This window comes from Ostrinia furnacalis, unplaced genomic scaffold (genome assembly GCF_004193835.3).
Source record: "Ostrinia furnacalis isolate ACB-3 unplaced genomic scaffold, ASM419383v2 OfSCF7161, whole genome shotgun sequence".
NCBI classification, from domain to species: Eukaryota; Metazoa; Arthropoda; class Insecta; order Lepidoptera; family Crambidae; genus Ostrinia; species Ostrinia furnacalis.
This window is the reverse complement of record NW_021137400.1, coordinates 233,830-254,854: the sequence shown is the minus strand read 5'-3', so window position 1 is coordinate 254,854 and position 21,025 is coordinate 233,830. Positions and strand designations below refer to the sequence as shown.

The window sequence follows — 21,025 nt, the reverse complement described above, 5'->3', positions numbered from 1 at the left end:
AACAGGCCTCACCTAACGCGAGCAGCGTGTTTATAGGCCCGATGTCCTCTCGTATGGCGGCCAGCAGCGCCATAACGTCCACCTCTTCAGCATCGTACTGAGCGCCCGATACCAGCAGAAGCGAGCCGCAGCCCTAGCGCCCGCGCCCTAGCACCCTGGTGCAATAGGACTCACCTAGCGCATGCAGCGTGTTCATAGGCCCGATGTCCTCCCGTATAGCGGCTAGCAGCGCCATAACGTGCACCTCTTCAGCATCGTAGCGTCATATTGAGAGCTTAATACGAGCAGCAGCGGGCCGCAGCCCTAGCGCCCACGCCCTAACATCCTGGTGCAATAGGCCTCACCTAACGCGTGCAGCGTGTTCATAGGCCCGACGCGATGTCCTCCCGTATAGCGGCCAGCAGCGCCATAACGTCCAACTCTTCAGCATCGTACTGAGCTCCCGATACCAGCAGAAGCGAGCCGCAGCCCTAGCGCCCNGAGATTATAATAATGTAATTGTATAATTTTATAATATTTAATTTTTTTAATTTTAATGTTTATCTAATTCTATAATTTTAATGTTTATTTAATTTTATAATTTTAATGTTTATTTAATTTTATCTTAGTTTGACAAATAATTCTCTATTTTAATGTTATTTTTAAGTTTTTGCAACGCCTTCACTGGGCGTCACATGTACAATATTATGTTCTTGTCAACCCTTACCCATGTGACATGCAATAAATAATTTGAATTTGAATTTGAAGGGCGGGGCCTACCTCGTACTAAATATCTCTAACCCTTTGAACTCAGTGTGCAATAAGCCTCACGTAAAGCATGCAGCGTGTTCATAGGCCCGATGTCCTCCCGTATAGCGGCCAGCAGCGCCATAACGTCCACCTCTTCAGTATAGTACTGAGCGCCCGATACTAGCAGCAGCGGGCCGCAGCCCTAGCGCCCGCGCCCTATCATCCAGGTACAATAGGACTCACCTAGCGCATGCAGCGTGTTCATAGGCCCGATGTCCTCCCGTATAGCGGCCAGCAGCGCCATAGCACCTCTTCAGCATCGTAGCGTCATATTGAGAGCTTAATACGAGCAGCAGCGGGCAGCAGCCCTAGCGCACGCGCCCTAGCATCCTGGTGCAATAGGCCTCACCTAGCGCATGCAGCGTGTTCATAGGCCCGATGTCCTCCCGTATAGCGGCCAGTAGCGCTATAACGTCCACCTCCTCGGCGTCATATTGCGAGCCTGACACGAGCAGCAGCGGGCCGCAGCACTAGCGCCCGCGCCCTAACATCCTGGTGCAATAGGACTCACCTAGCGCATGCAGCGTGTTCATAGGCCCGATGTCCTCCCGTATAGCGGCCAGCAGCGCCATATTTTTTTTTATTTTCTTTGGCCACTCTCCCAATTCCCATATACCTACAATCCCATTCCATCCTATTCTATTTATATTATTACTGTTAGGTGTTAATTAATATTTAATCGATATCGATATTCATGTGAAAAGTAACGACATACATACATCACTGACATGCACACATATTTATTTTTACACACACATATGACATCTCATTTTTGGTTTCGTTTGACAGCTCGTGATTGTTGCTCTATTCCGAAGGAATATTAACTTTATGATCTACTCTAATCCATATCTGTGACAAAGTCCAAAGATAATGTAAGAGAGATCAAGCGTAGAGTGAGAAACACAGATAAGGATAGATGCAGCATGTGTCAAAATTTGTATGAAGCCGAGCGTGCCACTTTTTAAACGTCATTAGTGTCATTTTAGCGAATTTTAGTGATTGCCGCAACGTAAAAGTAATCGTATCATCGTACTGCATTCGCAAAGTCATCGAATCGATGTCCTCCCGTATAGCGGCCAGCAGCGCCATAACGTCCACCTCTTCAGCATCGTACTGAGCGCCCGATACCAGCAGAAGCGAGCCGCAGCCCTAGCGCCCGCGCCTAACATCCTGGTGCAATAGGACTCACCTAACGCGTGCAGCGTGTTCATAGGCCCAATGTCCTCCTGGATAGCGGCCAGTAGCGCCATAACGTCCACCTCTTCTGCATCGTACTGAGCGCCCGATACCAGCAGAAGCGAGCCGCAGCCCTAGCGCCCGCGCCCTAGCATCCTGGTGCAACAGGCCTCACCTAACGCGAGCAGCGTGTTTATAGGCCCGATGTCCTCCCGTATAGCGGCCAGCAACGCCATAACGTCCACCTCTTCTGCATCGTACTGAGCGCCCGATACCAGCAACAGCGAGCCGCAGCCCTAGCGCCCGCGCCCTAACATCCTGGTGCAATAGGACTCACCTAATGCATGTAGCGTGTTCATAGGCCCGATATCCTCCCGTATAGCGGCCAGCAGCGCCATAACGTCCACCTCTTCAGAATCATATTGCGGTCGTGATACGAGCAGCAGCGGGCCGCAGCCCTACCATCCTGGTACAATAGGCCTCACCTAACGCGAGCAGCGTGTTTATAGGCCCGATGTCCTCCCGTATAGCGGCCAGCAGCGCCATAACGTCCACCTCCTCAGCATCGTACTGAGCGCCCGATACCAGCAGCAACGGGCCGCAGCACTAACGCCCGCGCCCTATCATCCTGGTACAATAGGACCAGCGTTGCCAGACGTCCCGATTTTGGCGGGACGTCCCGATTTTTAAATCAAATTTAAATGTCCCGCGCGGGACAGGCTCTGTCCCGCTTTTTGGAGAGAGACACTCACTTCACCAGACTATTGTTTGAAACGCCATATTAATTCTAAAGAATATTTTTTTTTATTTCGATTTTTTTTTCTTTTTTATTCTAAACACGAATTTAACGATAGAGTAAATCTGATTTAAAATGATATTTTTTTGTTAAAATACATTTTCTATGGCTAGTTTTGCTATCTATTGTCACGTAAACGTAATTTTAATTCAAATAAAAAGATAAATATTTAAAAAACCTTTGATTATATACGTTTTTTTACTATGTCCCGCTTCTGACGGAAGAATCCCGCTATTTTCACTCAAAAAGTACTAAAGTCCCGACTTGGCGAAAAAAAAAACTGGCAACGCTGAATAGGACTCACCTAGCGCATGCAGAGTGTTCATAGGCCCGATGTCCTCCCGTATAGCGGCCAGCAGCGCCATAACGTCCACTTCTTCAGCATCGTACTGAGCGCCCGATACTAGCAGCAGCGGCTCCGCGGGCCGCAGCCCGAGCGACTGTGCCCACACGTCTTGGTTGTACAGCACTTCATCGCGGAAAGAGCGCGGCACGTTCACGTGGATTAGGGATTTCGTCTGCCGAAACAAATGAGCATCAAAAAAATGATGTAAGATCACTATACAAAAACAAAAGACTAGCTATATAAATACGACCGTGATCGACAGTGTATGAGATTCGTGTCGGTTGAGAGATGTTTGCGTTCCTTACAGATAGTATGTAACTTGTCTTGTAATTCTCTCACTTCTCTCAGTATTTAAAGCTTACACAATGTAGTGAAGAGCTTACTACACAAATCAAACCATGAAGTAAGGTCTTAAAAACTATGTTAAAAAAATCTCAAACCTGCATGGGGAAGTTCTGTGCGATAGAAGCGAGCACTTTGAGCGACTCGTCGCCACCGGCGTCGTTGGCGTCGATGACCGCCGCTGCGGCTTGCATGCTCAGCGCTTGCATCTGCCACACTTTAAGCGGCTCTAATTCTTCGCTGGACTCCGAAAGGTGACGCCTGAATCGTTCGAGAGGAGTACGCAGCGCGGGGAAAAGATTCCTGTTGAATTCAATTTAAGACATTATTCTATAGTTTTTGTTTAAAAAGCTAAATAAAAATGTTAATTATCAAATAACTAGCAGAGTGTGGATAAGGACCACCAGAGTGACCAGAGCAATGGTAAAACCTAAAGCAATGAACCAAAAAATCTAAGAATAGACATTTTAAAAAATTGTGAGGATAAAACTAATAAAATTGAATTGATGTCACACCATTGCAGTTACTTACTATTTATCTACAGCAATAGTGAGAATAATTTAAGAACTTACTTCAGCCTGCCAAAGTTGAACCCATCAATTTGGTTTTGAGGGTCATTTTCATCTTCCTCCTCAGATGCTGTAGGGGCATCAGCGCCTTCCGATTCTTTAGGGTTGGAGTCATCCTGGCTCTTGTATTCTGTGCTCTTCAGCTGGAGTTCTACTCCATACCCTGACAGTCGTAATTTCGGCCTTCCTCGAGGCTACAAAAAACATAAATTAGTATGGGCATAAATAAAACAACATCAAGTAATCCTACTAATATGGATGTCTGGATGTTTGTTATTCTTTCACGTAAAAACTACTGAACGGATCTTGATGAAATTTTACAGTATTATTGTTTATAACCCAGAATAACATATAGGCTATAATTTATGACGATCTGTGACAAACAAAATTTCACGCGGGTGAAGCCGCGGGCAAAAGCTAGTAAAGAATAAAAGTTTAAAAAAATGTTTACTTAGAGGTTCTCAGTAATAGGTCCATTATCAATTTTTTTAATGTATCCAGTAAGATTGGTCCATTTTATATTCATCTAAAAATGTACAATTAAAAAAATTCTAAAATCTCAGAAATTTTACCTTCACATTCCATCTCACAACATAATTGATGGCTCCTTTGTCAGCATAAGCAGCTAATATTTTATGTTTGGTAGCAAAATCAGTCATGCCAAGTTCTCCATACAATATAGCGGTTAAGCTTTTATTGTCACTACTGGGAAAAGAGTGGTCAAGTAGATATGTCTCTAATTTGTGTTCTTCCTGAAATCAATACATTAAAACACCTACTTATATTTGTTCTTGCTAGCATAAGCAAATTTGTTCTAAGTGGATTATATTGTAATCAAATCAACATGGCCAAACGAACAATTTCATGCAGTAATTTACTGTCAAGGTCTTTTCTAATAATATATAGCATATTTGTATGAAATATTCTAGCTAAGTATATTCAACTTGAATTAATTCAGGAATATATTTTTTATTTTTCTTCATAATTTATATCTACACAGCATACATGAAGATCTCTTTACATTACAGGCCAATGGCTTCCTCGTTGTGGATAAAAAATAAAAATTATTAATTTAATTTTATTTTTTAAACATTGTTTCAATTATAAAATTAAGGGATACAGTTACAAAATGATTTAAAACGTAATTAATTAAACAATATGCATACTTACAGGATCATACTGGTCATAGGATTTAAGAATATCACGTAATGCATCATTATCACAGACTTTTCTTGAAGCGATGTCAACAAATGTATCACATTGCACACTCTTTGCTCCATTTTGGGTAGAAATCTGATCAAACATATGAACAGTTGGCGAAGTCAAGTGCATAGAGAGTGCTAATTTGGCCATGCGTAGCTGGGCTGGAGCCAGCAAGGTACTAGTAACGCCAACACATGCATCATACACTTCTTTGTCAGTCTCTGAAAACGAAATTAATGAAATATAAAAAGATTAACAATATTCATGAAACCATACTATGGTAGGAATATGTTTATTCATGCTTACCTAAGCTCTCAAGACTAGACTTCAGAGAGTTTATCTCGTCAACAAACGACCAGAAAAGATCCGAGCTCTCGCCAGCAAGGTATTCAGCCAACTCCAAGACTATTGGTGTAGACTCCCATTTCGCACTAACGAATGAAGTGACTGACTTTGCTTTCTTCTCCTCACGTTTTGGCAGGTCATTATTAGTCGCTAAACAATTATTAACGTAAAACAAAGTAATTACAGAAAATAAGAAACCGGTGAATCTCATTGTACCAAAACAACAGATTCCAAGTTTGTATCAATGAAATAATTTTAATACGAATATTAATACATTTTATTCACACGTTGCTAACTTTATTGACATTATTCACGTTATTATAATTTATTTCGAAGTAATACTACTACAATCTACAACATCATCCCCGAAGCAGGAAGAATCAAAAACCACCAATGACAGTTGAACACGGAGTGACTTGCGGGTCTACTTCGATTAATGGTTTATTTTAAATTTATCTATTTATCTCTCTTACTCTTGAAAGTTACCTATAGTGAGTGAAAGAGATTAACTGAATCGTAAATCTTTTGTGGAAATGGAAAATCGACACAGTTTTATGACGTTTGCTATCAAAGACTATGGAATAAATAGATAGTGCAGTACACTGACACTACCCTCATAGTATGAAGTGAAAAAGGAATAGGTAGATACAAGTTTCCACATGAGTAAAGAAGAGTAAGATTTACAGATTTTTGTCCCTTTCATAGTGTAAGAGTGGTATGAACGATCGTATCAGAATCGTATCAAATCGTCTTCTACCATATATTTAATTTTAGATTTCTCTCTATATATCCAATATCTCGCATACTTGTAATACAAAAAGCAAAAAGGAACAAAAGGATTCTGCCTAGCTATCGTCCCCAAATGAATGAGGCACATGGGCAGATTTATTATAACTGTACACAAAGTCCACAGATATGGATAGATGCAGCATGTGTCAAAAATTGTATGAAGCCGAGCGTGCCACTTTTTAAACGTCATTAGTGTCATTTTAGCGAATTTTAGTGATTGCCGCAACGTAAAAGTAATCGTATCATCGTATTGCATTTGCAAAGTCATCGAATGATATCGTGCGACTCGATTCGAAAATTAATTAATTCCGATAAAACTGATAATTTGTTAAATACAAAACCAAAAACATCTTTATTTACCTTTTTAAAATAAATTAATTCTTACAAATCATCAAATCTCGTTATTTTTTTTACAATACCAGCGTTTCAAGACATAAATTTGTCAAGTGCATGAATACATGCATCAGTGTGTGTCTTATTGTTATGAGTAAGTACGGTTCCTTGGGATCGGTATGAGTGCACCACATACAGGGACCATGGTTTTAACTCTTAAGAGTACATCGCAGGATATGTATTAAAAACAATGCTACTTTATACTTCTTCTACTGCTACTTTATTCTAATTAATTATTTGTTACTTGTGCTGTTAATTACAATTCTCAATTTGTAAATAATTTCTTCTTTCTACCGTGTTCGTACTACTGTCCTCGTAAAATCATCGTAACCGATTGTTGTAATCGGATTACATGAACATCACTCGACCATGTATCGAGCCTTTACCGCCAAATTATCGTAAGCGACACTTTTGTCAAAAAACCGTTTTTTATCGATTCTAGTATTTTAAACCGTAACGGACCCATCCCTGTTGGTGTTTCCCGCCAAAAAAAAACCATTACAAAGTTACAGCAAGTGCTAAAATTATCGTGAATAGGTACACATTTTTTCTAAAACTTAACGTAAGCGACACATGCATTTTATGGCAAGCGACCGCACTTGTTATCGCAAGCGACGTTAGCGCTTCACTGTGGGCGTTTACTAATAAACAAACCTGTTGTTTATATCAGCAAAAGTTCTGATGCAATTAGAGATTGCAATCGAAAATTCGAATATTCGAATTTTTAATTTCAAATTAGTATTCGAATAGTAAATTAACATGTATTCGAATATTCAAATATTACAAAANTTTTTTTTTCATAAAGCTAAGTCAGGTACCTAGTTTTGAAGATATTTCTAAACGACAAAATCTCGGGCGTCGTATACATAGTAGTAATAGTGTATACTGCGATCACTGACCTAACTTCTTGATTGGTATATTTCGACGTTATACAGAGCCCCGATTACGGTAATTTTTAACGTCAACAATCCAGACACGCTTCTCGATTCTGCGATACGATTGGTCGTTCAACAGCGTACGTCAGCTGTTTTGACCAATCGTATCGCAGAATCAGAAACGCGTCTGGATTGTAGACGTTATAAAAGTTACCGTAATCGGGGCTCTGTGCACTCTGTCTTCCGCGATCACTGATCTCACTTGTTTTATAATTCTTCTTCTGCTACTTCTAATTAATTACATAATTTGTTACTCGTTGCTGTTAATTACAATTCTCAATCCGTAAATAATTTCTTCTCCCTACCGTGTTCGTACTACTGTCCTCGTAAAATCATCGTATCCGATTGTTGTAATCGGATTACATGAACATCACTCGACCATGTATGTCCATTTGGACATATCGGAATGGCACGCTTTGACTAGCAACTTGCTGTATCTACTCTAATCCATATCTGTGGTGAGAAACGTTGGCTGTCAGCTGTCTGTTCTGTCAGACTGACAGATGCTGTTTGTCAAATAATTGGGCTGCAGTTTATTTGATCTTTTTTTCTGTTCCTACCTATAAAATATTTGTTACCTGCAAATGGAATAATAGAACAATAATTCTTGTGATTTGGTAAGTTTCTTTTGATTTTTTAAACACATAATTTGTTTGATGTACAGATAAATGCTTCATTCATTGTTAAATTCACTGTCGATTTGTAAGGATTACAATGCATTGATTATTATTCCGTGGCAATGGCATAGTATATCTTTTGTGTATCAGGTTGCATTAATAAGGTAAATTAATAATCGAATGTTCACAGTTTTCAGATACAAAATGCAATTCACCTCAGAAGAAGCTTACGCGCGGCTCATCAGCCACAATATGACCGTGCCACAGAGAATCAAGGTATGATACACCCTAAAATCGGTGATACACCCCTAAGGATTAATTTATTTTGTGTCGTTTATTTTAAAGGTGTCACAAAAGTTCAAATAAAAAAAATACTTTATAGTGTAATACTTTATATTAATCAACAAAATTAATAAAGATTCACACTAAAGCATTTTGGCAACTGTACAAATTTGAAATATGACTTCGCAAAATATAACACACAATTATTTAGATATCCGAATATTTTACTGAACCCATCAATAGGGATGACTCCGTCCCTTTAGCGTGCTTCAGTCGTCTCTAATACATAAAGGCATTGATGAAATATTTCAGCTGCAGTTGCTTATTTATTGTCACATGCTTTCCCTTTTTATTTATTTAAGGCAACGGGTGATATTGTGGATGAGGACAGTGCACCCAATGGGCTGGTCACCGGCTGGGACTATGCCAATGAAAAATTTGACATGAAAGTGCCAGAGAGGATACTGGTTGTTGGTCAAGATCAACATATGGGTATGTTATGCCAATGTTTTACCAACTACTAATCTTTTTATAATTTGTCAATTTATATAAATGTAAAAAAGCCACCTAATTTGCAAAATTGTTTCACCCAAAACAGCTTCAGGATACTTACTGCATTTTGTCCTGATAAAGCTAGAAATAAGCATAAAATAAATGGCCTGATTGGGTTTTTACTAACACATTGCGAGAACTATGTAGGTATGTGAGCATAAAAAGGTATGTGGCAGATATATGCTCAAAAGAAGGAATTATTTGTGACTGAAATCTTACACATGCCAAGTCACTTTCAGGAGCATTGCAGATAAAATGCCATTGATTAATTATTTATTCCAAGTTTATTTAACACCTATTTTCTTAACTTAATACACAATTTTATAGAAAAGCTTTCATCTTGCAGAATGCGGGAAAAAACTTAGTGCTTGTGTATTCTAAATTTCTAAGTGATACATAGTTGCATGTTTGCTTTATTTTAAGGTACAAAAGCTCCGCCTAGAGAAATTCAACTTGACAATGCGGTGCTACCCACTGATCCAGGCATGATTCGTGTGAGCACTCCTCCACGAGTTATCACTTTGGACCAGCATTACTTTCCGTCTGCTGATGACTTCCCGAGAGGGATGCCGAATTCGCCCCCAAGGAATATAAGGACCATAAGATCCCAGGGTGACGGGGCACGCTCAACCACACCTCGCCCAGACAATTTTAACGAGTCTACAATGACTGAATCACGTCTTGTGTTGAGGTAAATTATACACATTAACTAGGTATACATGTATAAACAAGGTCAATTTTTGACTTTCCTTAACCAACTTGTAAATGTAATTGTAAATCTATAAGGTCATGTAAAATGTTGTTATTATTCCAGAGACCCTACTCCACCAATGGGTAATGGTGAAGGCCTCTCTGCTGCCGAAGAATTAGTCCATTTACGACGACAGATAGTTAAATTGAACCGACGTGTGATGGCCATTGAAGCGGAGCAACTACAGCGTCAACAGAAGGAGAAGATAGCATATGCTATAGGCATTGCTTATCTGTTGTTCAAAGTTATTGCTTGGCTAAACAGATCCTAATCTATGGTCAACTGTTATTAAAATGTAAGATGAAGTAATCACATAATGTTGACTTCATGAATTATCTTTTATGTCCATTTTTAAATGGGATGTTTTATAGAAGTGTCGCGTCCTGCTGTAGAAGATATCTCAAAGTGGAAATGTTGAACATTATGATTTCTTAGCATTTAGGTAACATTTTTTTTATACCTTGTGTACATTACTGTATATCTTGTACAGTTATCTTACTTTCAAGTTTCAGTATACATAACTCTGCATTTCATAAAATTATAATGAACTGTTGAAGTGACAAGACCTTTTACTTTTAGTATGTATAGATGTAATATGATGGGTCATTATTATTAAATAAATGATAGATGGAATCCTTATTTTTGTTTTCTTTATAAAAAACCGAGTATCTTAGATATTGCTCTGTAAACTTATAGCACTATCCATAACCACTAGTCAAATAACATTTTCATTAATTACCACACATACCTTTTATAATGGTGTTCATCATAATTCCATAATATAATTATGTATCTTACTATTGCTTGGGAAGTCGGTAGGTAGGTCGTAATCCAGTCTAAATTAAAAAATACATTTATCAGGGTAACACTCAATATATTCAGAAAAACAATAAGATATTAATTAATTAACACATACGTAGTTGGGGCATTCGAAAACATGAATGCCATAAGAAATTACACAGATATAATATTCATGTTGATGATAGCTTACTTTAAAGAATACTGGAAAATTATTAGTATGTAGGTGTATTATGTATTTGTTTTCGACTCATTTTCAGTAAATTCAGTTAGGATTGAGTAGGCTTTTCCTCATAAATAAAAATGACTGAGAATAGTGGTCCACCAAGCCTTTGAGCTAGCCAAGCATTTTTTACTACTGCCAGTTTTAGTGAATCTACAGCTAAACGTGCATTTAAATTTGTATGAAGAGATCTGCCCATTCCTTCTAATACAATTAAATCCACACCACGCACTTTCATTTCGGTGCATAAACCTGGAAGAAAAAAATTATTAAAATGCTTCTTAAATAATGTTAAAACCAATCATTTTAAAACTTTGTGTGGCTGAGCTGCACTACCACTTAACTTTGACCGTAACTGACGATAACTGGTGTTTTTTGTATGGAGTTGGAGTGTTGGACAGACAGACGTTTGTCAAAGTTAAAGTAAGATGGTGCAACCTACCCTAAGATTATTATAGCCAACAACAAACTTGTAGAAAAGTAAATTGAAAAGATTTTTTATTCTTGTATACTATAGAAAAAGAAAAAATAATGGATCTGTTTATAACTATAGGTACTCACCAACACTTATTGTTCTGAGGTCAAGGCATGGACCCCTTTGTCCGCTTGATCGAACTACTAAATCTCCAGTAGCCAATGAGGCTGCCAATACTGGACAAATTATTGAAGCACGCTGCAAAATATCTTCCAATTCAACATTGGTAACATCATTCAGTGCTGGCCACTCGTTGGCACAAAGAATCACAGATGTCCCTCTGAGTAGTAACGCTCTAACAAATGGCAATATGCCCAGTACTATGTCAACTCCACTATTATCCACAAACACAGCAGCACAATGATGTACTGTTTTCTGTAAGCAAACATAGTCATTATAAATAAATTGTTGTGAACAAGTATCATGATTGTTAAATCATCATGATTGTTAAATAGAAAAGATATGTTTTTGTAAGAAACACTAGGTATGGATGATAGAACATCAAGGCCAAGGAAAACACTGGCACCTTATCCAGTTGTAATGGAAATGCTGTAGACTGCTTAGATATTAGAAACAATAAGTTATTTTAAATAACACATCTCACCTCGAGCTTTTCAAGCCATTTGTCTAGTCCATCATAGAGCCATGGTCTCTTCTGAATCTTTTGCAAAGCTTCGTAAAGACCACAATCTAATATATCAGTTACTGCTTGAGCTCCCCAATCAAACATATTGCCTGCAATCAGACTACTATTAAGTAGATTGTAAATTCATAAATGAAGGAAATAAAGACGGCAAATTTAACCAAATGATAAAAATAACCTGCCAATACTCCTCTGCACAGTTCAGTCCAACGTTGTTTATCGTCCGATATAGCATCAATTTCTGCCAATCGTGAACTAAGTGATGTGAGTGCTCCTTCATTTTCATATTTCTTTTGTTGTTTCCATAGGTCAAAAAATCCCTGAGAACGTAGGCATGTTTCGTTGATGTCCAAGAGCAATCGAATAGTCAACTGCCCATGAGCACTAAAAAATAAATTTATTTATTATTTCTTATTCCTCATTGTAAATTGGTATCAATTTGAACAAGTAATTTCTTTATGTATAGCTTATAAATTTTATAATCACTCAAATACAAGTTTTTACTTACAGGGGATTGATTCGAAGTTCTTTTAGAGCTTCTACATAGCAGGTCTTAAATTTAAGAGCTCTTATTTCTACCGTTGGATCTTCGGTGTTAGCCAATGCAAAATTAACATATTTTTCTACCAGTTTCTCACATGTATTAAGCCAATATTCCCTTGCTTCTTCGTCGACTAGCAGGTCCAAAGTGTCTGGATTATATTTATCTGGCTCGTATAAAATATGCGAGAGCCCAAAATGTTCCATCCTGTCAATAGTGAAACTAACACAATCAGCAATGCTGCATATATCTTATTTACTAATTTCTTACACCATCGCAATACTTTATCATTATGCAAATGTTCATAATAATTTTATCTTATCAAAATTTCTCGTCCAACCAAACAAGCAAGATAATTTGATACACAGTCACAGACAAATGTCAGACATGGCAAGACAAGACAAGACGTCAAGTCGGTAAATCATCAAACTCCAATGATCTTTTTTTTTATAGGGAGGCACCTGCGCGCTTCAGCGGGACAGTTCATCCCAAAAAAAAATGGAGGTATTTTAGCCGCATTAGCAACGATATTTATTTCGCTAACAGCATCGAATTGTATACCGCTGCGCTTTGCCTACTTTTGTAATACTACGACTGGCGATATCATCGTAATGGAATCGTATCGTGTCTACTTCATCCAGCTTACATTATCTTTGGTCAACCACAGCTTAATGCTGCAACAAGTGACATCTATTATTTGTCTATGACTGCACAAACTTCAACTTCAATTTGTTCGTTGAAGCTGTGCTGCTGGCTGGGTTTTAGATTATGTGTTTGCAATGGATAAAACTAGCTGTATTCGGAAAAGACTGAATGTATCTCAACTAAAAAGTGAACCAGAATGTTGTGTCATTAATTTGTTGTAATTTGTGTTGTGATTAATGATTGATGTAACGAACAAGTGTACGGCAAGATGGACGAATTGTCTAAGGGCATGACACAAACAGGAAGCACCGCTACAACTGACAAAATTCAAGAAAATAATGGTAAACATTCCAATTCTAACTTTCTGATTTGTTTCATGTTTGGTTTACTTGTGCTATGTATTTTGGACTCTTCATTCTTGACAATTGTATGACTATCAGAATGTAAACAGAAAACATATCTTGAAAAAAATATTTTATACACACTCTAATTTGCTTAACGTTTTATCATAATATTCACTGGACATCATTGTTATAATTTGGCATCAATAAATTATATTCATCTCGGTCATTATCAAAGCCCCAAAATCATTCATATTCAAAAGGCTACTGAAATATACCTTGAAAGTTATGTTTTCATCATGGTAAAAATGTAGCAAATGTAGTCAAGATCTTACTTGGCATATTATATTGTTTCATGAATCTCAATGTCATGGGCTATTTTCTGTAAATACTTAATATACCTACTATGTAGTATCAAAATGTAATACATAAACTTATGGTATAATTATTTATCTGCAATTCAGTTTGCGTTATTTAATTTGAACATCCATCCAAGTACTAATATTATAAAATTCATAAAAAACCTTTAGAAAGCCTAATGCTTTTTTCTTTCTTTTTAATGTATTGTTAATTATGAGCCTTTTTTTTCATTATAAACTCTTAGTGGCTAATTATTCTAAATTGGGATATATTCAATAAAATGGAATATTTTTCTTCAGTACACCATTGCACAATTTCAACCTAGTAGAAAATATCTAAATATGCATTATTACCTGACCATAACACACTTAGCTGCCTGATCTGTATTCAACAAGAAAAAAATCTCAAGTATCCCGTAATATCTTATCACAGAAACTGTTAATTTAATTTAAAGTAAGCCAATACACAACCCATTTAAAAATTACATAATTTTTGCCTTAATATCATTTGTTTTTAATTGTATTCATGATTTTTATTTGAATAATGTAAACATACAAAATGGCTTCCAGTCTGAGATCCAATTCAGACTGTATCTCGCAGAGGGGTTTCACTACATTTCCAGAAATATCCTATCCTATTTAAGGATGCCAATTTTTTAATTTTTATTACCAACCCCAGATTATAGTTTAGGTAGTTTGCAATTATATTTTTATAATTATTTTGTTACTTTTTGAGTCCTGTATGTTTGTATAATATATACTTTTCAAAAGCCAAAATATAGCACTAACCAAATTAACTTATTTCACTATATTATGTTCAGATCAAAACCCTCTAGAGCATTTGGTTCCCAAACTTATTTGAGACGTGCCCCCTTTCGACCAAAAATTCCGGGCCTCCCCTCCAGTCAAGATTATTTATTGGTCGTATCGAGCGTCTGGAATGCATTCTCTCAGCAGTCGCAGGGTTTTTATACTTAAGTACACAGATAGCCCGTGCCCCCCTTTAAAGGTCTGCGCTTCCCCTGGGGGGCGCCCCCCCCCCACTGGGAACCAATGCTCTACTAGAGTCTAGAGGATAACAACATTTTTAGAGAGTAAGCAATGTTATAAAAACTAAGAGCTCAGTGGTCACAACACTTGCCTGCTGAGCGAAAGTTCTTGGGTTTGAGTCCCACCTAAGCCTGATCACTCATCACTGTCGTCTGCCTGGCATCAGTGCTGCAGTGCAGTCTCCATGATCTAGAACTGGAACTACCGAGGCGTAAGGCGAGACAACACCATGAAGTAATGGAAATGATTTATTATTCATTGAAACTGAAAATAAGTAATAAATTGTCGTTTCTGATCGCCGACATATCGGCAAAACTAATAACCTGTCGCTGTTATCCGTCTCAATTGTCTGCCGCCTGTCGGCATTGTATTTATTCGTCGTAGCTACAGCTTCATTGCTTGGCACTCATTAGACGCTCTTTCAACCGTCAATCAATTCCATCAACTTGTTTTAAGTTTCGATTTAAAATTGTGTGAATTTGCTACAGTTTGCTTATTCTAAATTGTATGAACAAGGCTCGAAAAACTACCTATTCCTTATGTTGAGAAATAGTCACTAGGCAACATCTACGACATCGTCATGAAACTGCTTTGGAGACTTAAGCTAGATCAGTTGACGTGGCTTGCGCGGATCAGTCGGCAACCACAGCCGGGCGCAGCATGCCCGTAAAATTTAATTATGTGGCTTTATGAATAAACTCAACTCATTCAATTTCCACATTTTCGATCAAGAAAATATTAACCAAAAGCATGGAATTTCAAAATTTTAATTAACGAAAAAAATTGGTATACAAATTATATCCTAGAATAAAGAAAGTTGTGCTAGCATAGATCTATGTGTATTTATTATAGCGTGATTTAATATGACGTACTCTATCTAATCTTTAATTAAGTTTGTATACATACATGGAACTAGTTCACTGTTACTTGATAACCCAGTGTGACCTTGACATTACCTTAAGATATGTAGAGTATGAAGTATTGGGTTATCAATATCAATTGAACTTGCAATACATTTTTAGTTTTTACCAAATAAGGTTAAAAAAACTTTTATTTTAATAAAAGTCCTCATTTCCTTTGCGATCTTTAATATTATTTACGACTTTATTACCTTATGTTAGTTTATTGATACCCTTACAATTAAAAACTGTAGGTACTCCTCTTTAAGTCATCAGGCCAGACTTACTGACACCTGCAAAACAAGAAGGCTTCATATTTACACAGCAGTCTGCATATCATACAACTTATTGCCACCTTTCTCTAGTCAAGTCGACCGTGGCTCCCCGTGACCATTTGGTTTTACGTAATACGTTATCTATTGCTCTATCCATTATCTCCTATCATAATCTTGCTAATCTAAACCGTCAGCTATCCATCTTTACCACTGATTTTTGTTCTTCTCAAGGATTGAGGAAAGAAACGTTAAGTTTAACTTCCTCATATTTACCTTCTAGGCGATTCAGATCTTCATTATACGTGTATGACGAAAACACGTTCCACCCAAACTTTTTCGAAAGTTATAAAAATGTTCAGCACATCTGTCGGCTATTAAAAAACACGATATTCTTATTTTCTGGTCTATCTATCACATCCAAATAAGATGAAAAGCCTAGAATACAAAAATTGCGTTGCTGGGAAGATTCGTCGAGCCCATTTCATGAGAGTATTTGAGAGTTCTATTTTGCTTATTAACGCCTGCCTATTTTTATGGCGGGTACGACTTGTGCATCAGTCACAACGATGTAACTGATGTCAAAACGTGTGTTTTTCTCTTGGAAGAACTGCAGCATAGAGAAATAAGATTTTCTTTCTACACCAATTCTGTTTTAATACAAAAGCTTTTGCTGAACATAGTTACTATTCGTTCTCGTAGGACTTCCTCGACGTTTTACGGGACTGTCACTCTTGAACAACCTCTTCGTTTTCTCGTAAATTCCAAACCATTTTCCATTTCGGGAATATGTCATCCTAAATCTAAAGGATTTCAGCGTTTGCTACTAGTGTGGAAAATTATAAGCCGTTTGTCTAACTAATGATGCTACCCCATTCTGGCAGAAATCCCGTGACTTTTTGTATCGAATCTTCACATTTTAAGCTTGCAAAACTTAGAGCATGATGGATCAAGTAAAATACGAAGACGTAATTTTTAATCGCATGAGTAAAAATTAAGTTTTTATCTTTTGAGACTTCGGGACAGTGCTGGACCTATTTTTAGGCAATCTCCTTTTGTTGTTTGAAAATTGCTGCTTTTGCAGATGGCGTAAAGCGTGGTATAGGGCACGCACGCCAACTATGCTAGCGTTGGTAGAGCAACTGCGGTCATACCTCGCTGGAGGATGTGAGTGCAAATGGGTTGCAGCATGGCGTGTTTCATGATCATCGACAGAACCTTATTTCATATTCAGTTGATTGATCAAAACCATTTCAAGTGAATCATGTACATTTTACAAAATGTTTATCATAGCATAAGGATTATTATCATTGATCTACGCTATTATTAGTTACGCGCTTTGCACGTCGCTATGTTAATACTATGACTATGCCTGTTGTAAAAGTGTGCGAAATTCGCCGTCAACCAAGCGTAACTTTAACGTATTAATATGCAAGATAAAACAAATGCATACTTATTTAAAAAAAAAAAGAAAGACGTTGTGTCTTCATACATAAAGATTAGCATGGTTTTAGTCCAATTGTTTTCATAGACTAATGAAGTTTTCCCTACTTACCGAATATTTGTGAGCTAAAACCACCAATTTTTTAACGAATAATTGCAATATAATATAATAGTTTCTCATAGTATTGCATTAATTAATTTGACGTCAAAATTAGACATAGTTGAAACTTCTTCGAGGGTAGTGTCAGATGCCAAGAGAGCCGGGTGTTCCCTATGTCGCAAGCGTGACTCACCGACCCTGAAACTGAACCATTAACGTGAGAAGCATCCCAAAAGGTCATACAGATATACGTTTCAAATTCGACTGATCGTCCACGTCAGTTTACGAGGGCACGTTGAGCAAACACATGTTTTATCGAACGTAATTTTATTACCTATTTTTGCCTTGTTTGTTTGTGGTTCCGGACATTTGAAATAATAATATTATCCCCTTTTCGTTGCCAGACTCGGGTACTGCATCAGAAGAAGCGCAATGTTTCAAATGTGACATACCTGTTTCAAACTAAATATTGCCCAATTGCATTGCAAACCCACCTCCAGTCATATCCATTTATTAAATAGGATATTGCCGTAGATTAATAAAGCCCGTGGATTTTTCAGGGATTTTTTGTTAAATAGGGATGGTGTCACGCTGTCATCAGCGTTTATTCGTAATTTTTTTTTATTGTTTCGTTAAAACTGATGTTGTAATTTTCATAGAAAGTCAGTTACCTAAATGCTTCTTTTTATTACGAAACATGGCTAATGTACTATTTGTTGGTCTTGAGAGATTTTAAAATGTAACCATACCGTATACGAATAGCTTTCTCTAATTAACAGAACAGATAATGCATCTCGCTGTCGACGAGGCGTAGTAGGCAAGGTTACACACACAGACATTTAATTGTAATCATTGGAGTATTTTTCAGTCTTATCTCAAGTACCTAGTCACCTCCTATCTGTTTGACACTGTGCTAGATACCTACTTCAGGCGGTATCTGTAAAGTGGTTGCGTTAGTAAATATTATTGATTAGCTTCATGACATTGATACTTAATAATGATAAATAATCCCAACTGCGATTTATAAGATGTTCCTCTAATAGAAAAGGAATTATGAAAAAAAAACTTCTGTATGCAATGTGGTTAGTTACGTTACGATACCACGACGCTCATATTTCTTATATGTTACCATTTTGTTAACTGTTGCTATATTATATTTTACTTTTACTAAATTACCTTTTAAGTAAATTATTCCCAAGTTAAGCTTCGCCTCATTACATTCAGAGCACGCGCTCTATTTGTTTGCTGAGTCAAATACCAAAAGGATCAAAGAAGGTGTACCGTGGAAATCAGAGTCTGTTTCTTTTCAACGCAAATTGTCGTAATCAGTTAAACCGTGTATTTGGCGCACGAACGACTTCCTTACTTAATAAGACGTTAAATTCCTTCTTTGGAATTCGCATCGAGCAATATTTAGTTCTGGCCATTGTAAGATTGTGACTGTACAATACATACAACAATTCATCAAGTGTCTACGTCATTCCATGTGCGTCGACACAGCAACAACCATCCTCTATTAACAGTTTAAATATTGTATCTTAGCTAGAGAGCTAACCCGCGTATTGTTTTGATTTAGACCAAGATTGTTGTCACTAAAACTGTAAATATTGTTATCTTTTGAGAGGGCGGTGAGCGCGGTCACGGTGTCACTGACAGGTTACTTTGCCAGCAGGCTCGGCGACGCCGGTGGTGTACATGAATGAGTCGTGCATGGAGTGCGAGCGGGTGCGCGCCGCGTGCGAGCGGCTGGGCGCGGTGGCGGCCGCGCCGAGGCCGGAGGCGCTGCCGCCGCCGCTGCCGCCGCCGGCGCCACCCTCCTACCTCGTCACCAACCCCTTCGACGGAGAACTCTTCGACGCAGCACACAGAGCCAAATACAGGTTAGTTCCTCTGTCGCTCTAACGTTTTTCTATTCTGATATGTGCTACGGCCACGTAGACCAGTTTGTTTTTTATGCATAACAAGGCATGTATTTGACCACAATCGCACCTGGTGTTAAGTGGGATGCAGTCTAGGTCTAGTCTAAAATTTCAATTACACCTGTCTCTTCTAGGGTTCTTATTGGCCAAAATATATCTTGTAATTGGTGTTTTGTTAATGAATCAAAAATGAGACTCGAATTAAAAGCCATGTAGAGTCACCTCACCAGCACATCGTAGTATGTAGTATAAAATATGTATATTGTAAAATTTATCCCACCAAAAACATTCTGTAAAAAACTAGCCAAGTCTCGATGGAGCTGCTTGTTTATCTCTAAAAAGTAATGAAATCTAGACAAAGTCGTGCCAAGTCTATGGTTCTTTACTGCGATTTCTTTTTTATTATAGTTAATGTTGTGTGACTTGGCCGTTGAAGGGTACAAAACCAGGTGCTCCATGACACCATTGCACCAATCTGTTGCCAGAACCACTACCCATTGACGATGGAAAATTGCCACTTGGAAAACGTTGATTTAATAACCAGTGAATTGTAGGCTTAATAAAGCTGCGTATTTCAATAATACTTATGCATAATTATTGATTATCTTAATAAAGATTGTTCAACGGCCAAGTCACACAACATTAACTATAATAAAAAAGAAATCGCAGTAAAGAACCATAGACTTGGCACGACTTTGTCTAGATTTCATTACTTTTTAGAGATAAACAAGCAGCTCCATCGAGACTTGGCTAGTTTTTTACAGAATGTTTTTGGTGGGATTTCACTTCTTTTTGTAGAATGTGGCATAATTATTTAACGTCGTCGTCCTTTAATATTATCGTCATTTTTTTTACGATATTAAACACATCTTTAAAAAGGACAACGAATCAGAATTGATTTAATAATAACTAGAGGGGAAAAAAAATCTGGACACCGCGGTGCAGAAAATCGACGCTCAAAGTGCTAGCGCCATCTAGCGGTGAGCGGTACAGGCGAACACCACGGTGCCGGTGTGGCGCTAGTAGTATTGATTATTATGAATGTGGTGTTACTCCAGATCTTCGATTTTCCTAGTTTTGATAGTTTTCCCTTTATGTGGCCATTAAACCCTAACTCTGTACCAAATTTCAGCTCTCTGAGTTAATGGGAAGTACTAGTTCTATTTTGATGATCATCAGTGAATGAGTGAGTGTCATAAATGCGAAACTTTGCTTTCGCTTTACTTCGGAACTAATTGACCTACAGACTTGAAATTTTGGATTTTAAGTGTGTGATTATAGCTTACTAGATGACGAAAATTTCTGCGTTCTGGTCTTATCTAAAGGTTCTCAAATAGAGGCCTGAAAATGCGGCGAAATGGTTCCAGTAAAGGATGGTACGGCAGTGTTTGCTTCGCGCTCGACTTGGCGGGGGCACTGCCGTGCCCCCAGA

General features: G+C 37.8%; 4 protein-coding genes across 10 annotated transcripts in view; 2 read left to right on the top strand and 2 right to left on the bottom strand.

The window, feature by feature from the left end:
- Positions 1–5,989, bottom strand: part of Uggt (UDP-glucose-glycoprotein glucosyltransferase) — a 30,334-nt gene extending 24,345 nt beyond the window's left edge. Inside the window, exons 1-6 of the mRNA XM_028319312.1 lie at positions 5,528–5,989; positions 5,189–5,442; positions 4,591–4,770; positions 4,022–4,212; positions 3,548–3,752; positions 3,066–3,279 (exon numbers count right to left, since the gene is read on the bottom strand). Of these exons, the coding sequence (XP_028175113.1) occupies positions 3,066–3,279; positions 3,548–3,752; positions 4,022–4,212; positions 4,591–4,770; positions 5,189–5,442; positions 5,528–5,777 (1,294 nt within the window). The 5' untranslated portion in view covers positions 5,778–5,989. The remainder of the gene's footprint in view (positions 1–3,065; positions 3,280–3,547; positions 3,753–4,021; positions 4,213–4,590; positions 4,771–5,188; positions 5,443–5,527) is intronic.
- Positions 5,990–8,181: 2,192 nt separating this feature from the next.
- Tango11 (transport and golgi organization 11) lies at positions 8,182–10,524 on the top strand. The gene is made up of 5 exons (XM_028319284.1): positions 8,182–8,300; positions 8,491–8,576; positions 8,945–9,074; positions 9,558–9,825; positions 9,949–10,524. Exons 2-5 carry the CDS (start codon positions 8,505–8,507, stop codon positions 10,154–10,156), a joined length of 678 nt encoding a protein of 225 aa, XP_028175085.1. The 5' UTR covers positions 8,182–8,300; positions 8,491–8,504; the 3' UTR covers positions 10,157–10,524.
- A 346-nt stretch (positions 10,525–10,870) lies between these two features.
- LOC114363532 (pantothenate kinase 4) lies at positions 10,871–12,957 on the bottom strand. The gene is made up of 5 exons (XM_028319283.1): positions 12,533–12,957; positions 12,203–12,408; positions 11,986–12,116; positions 11,468–11,756; positions 10,871–11,158 (listed from the first exon to the last, which is right to left on the bottom strand). Exons 1-5 carry the CDS (start codon positions 12,769–12,771, stop codon positions 10,953–10,955), a joined length of 1,071 nt encoding a protein of 356 aa, XP_028175084.1. The 5' UTR covers positions 12,772–12,957; the 3' UTR covers positions 10,871–10,952.
- Positions 12,958–13,266: 309 nt separating this feature from the next.
- Positions 13,267–21,025, top strand: part of pbl (epithelial cell transforming 2 pebble) — a 32,608-nt gene continuing 24,849 nt past the window's right edge. For 2 of the 7 annotated variants that reach the window (XM_028319270.1, XM_028319272.1), the window contains exons 1-2: positions 13,267–13,551; positions 19,344–19,554. In XM_028319270.1, coding sequence (XP_028175071.1) covers positions 13,479–13,551; positions 19,344–19,554 — 284 coding nt within the window. In that variant the 5' untranslated portion in view covers positions 13,267–13,478. The remainder of the gene's footprint in view (positions 13,552–19,343; positions 19,555–21,025) is intronic. The other 5 variants (XM_028319274.1, XM_028319273.1, XM_028319271.1 and 2 more) reach the window with 4 other exon arrangements.

Coding starts and splice junctions, on each gene's coding strand:
- LOC114363532 (XM_028319283.1), bottom strand. CDS start 12,771: ATGGAACATTTTGGGCTCTCGCATATTTTATACGAGCCAGATAAATAT. Junction 12,409..12,532: donor GAACTTCGAATCAATCCCCT/GTAAGTAAAAAC, acceptor TTTATTTTTTAG/TGCTCATGGGCAGTTGACTA. Junction 11,757..11,985: donor AATGGCTTGAAAAGCTCGAG/GTGAGATGTGTT, acceptor GTTTGCTTACAG/AAAACAGTACATCATTGTGC.
- Tango11 (XM_028319284.1), top strand. CDS start 8,505: ATGCAATTCACCTCAGAAGAAGCTTACGCGCGGCTCATCAGCCACAAT. Junction 8,577..8,944: donor CCGTGCCACAGAGAATCAAG/GTATGATACACC, acceptor TATTTATTTAAG/GCAACGGGTGATATTGTGGA. Junction 9,826..9,948: donor GAATCACGTCTTGTGTTGAG/GTAAATTATACA, acceptor TTATTATTCCAG/AGACCCTACTCCACCAATGG.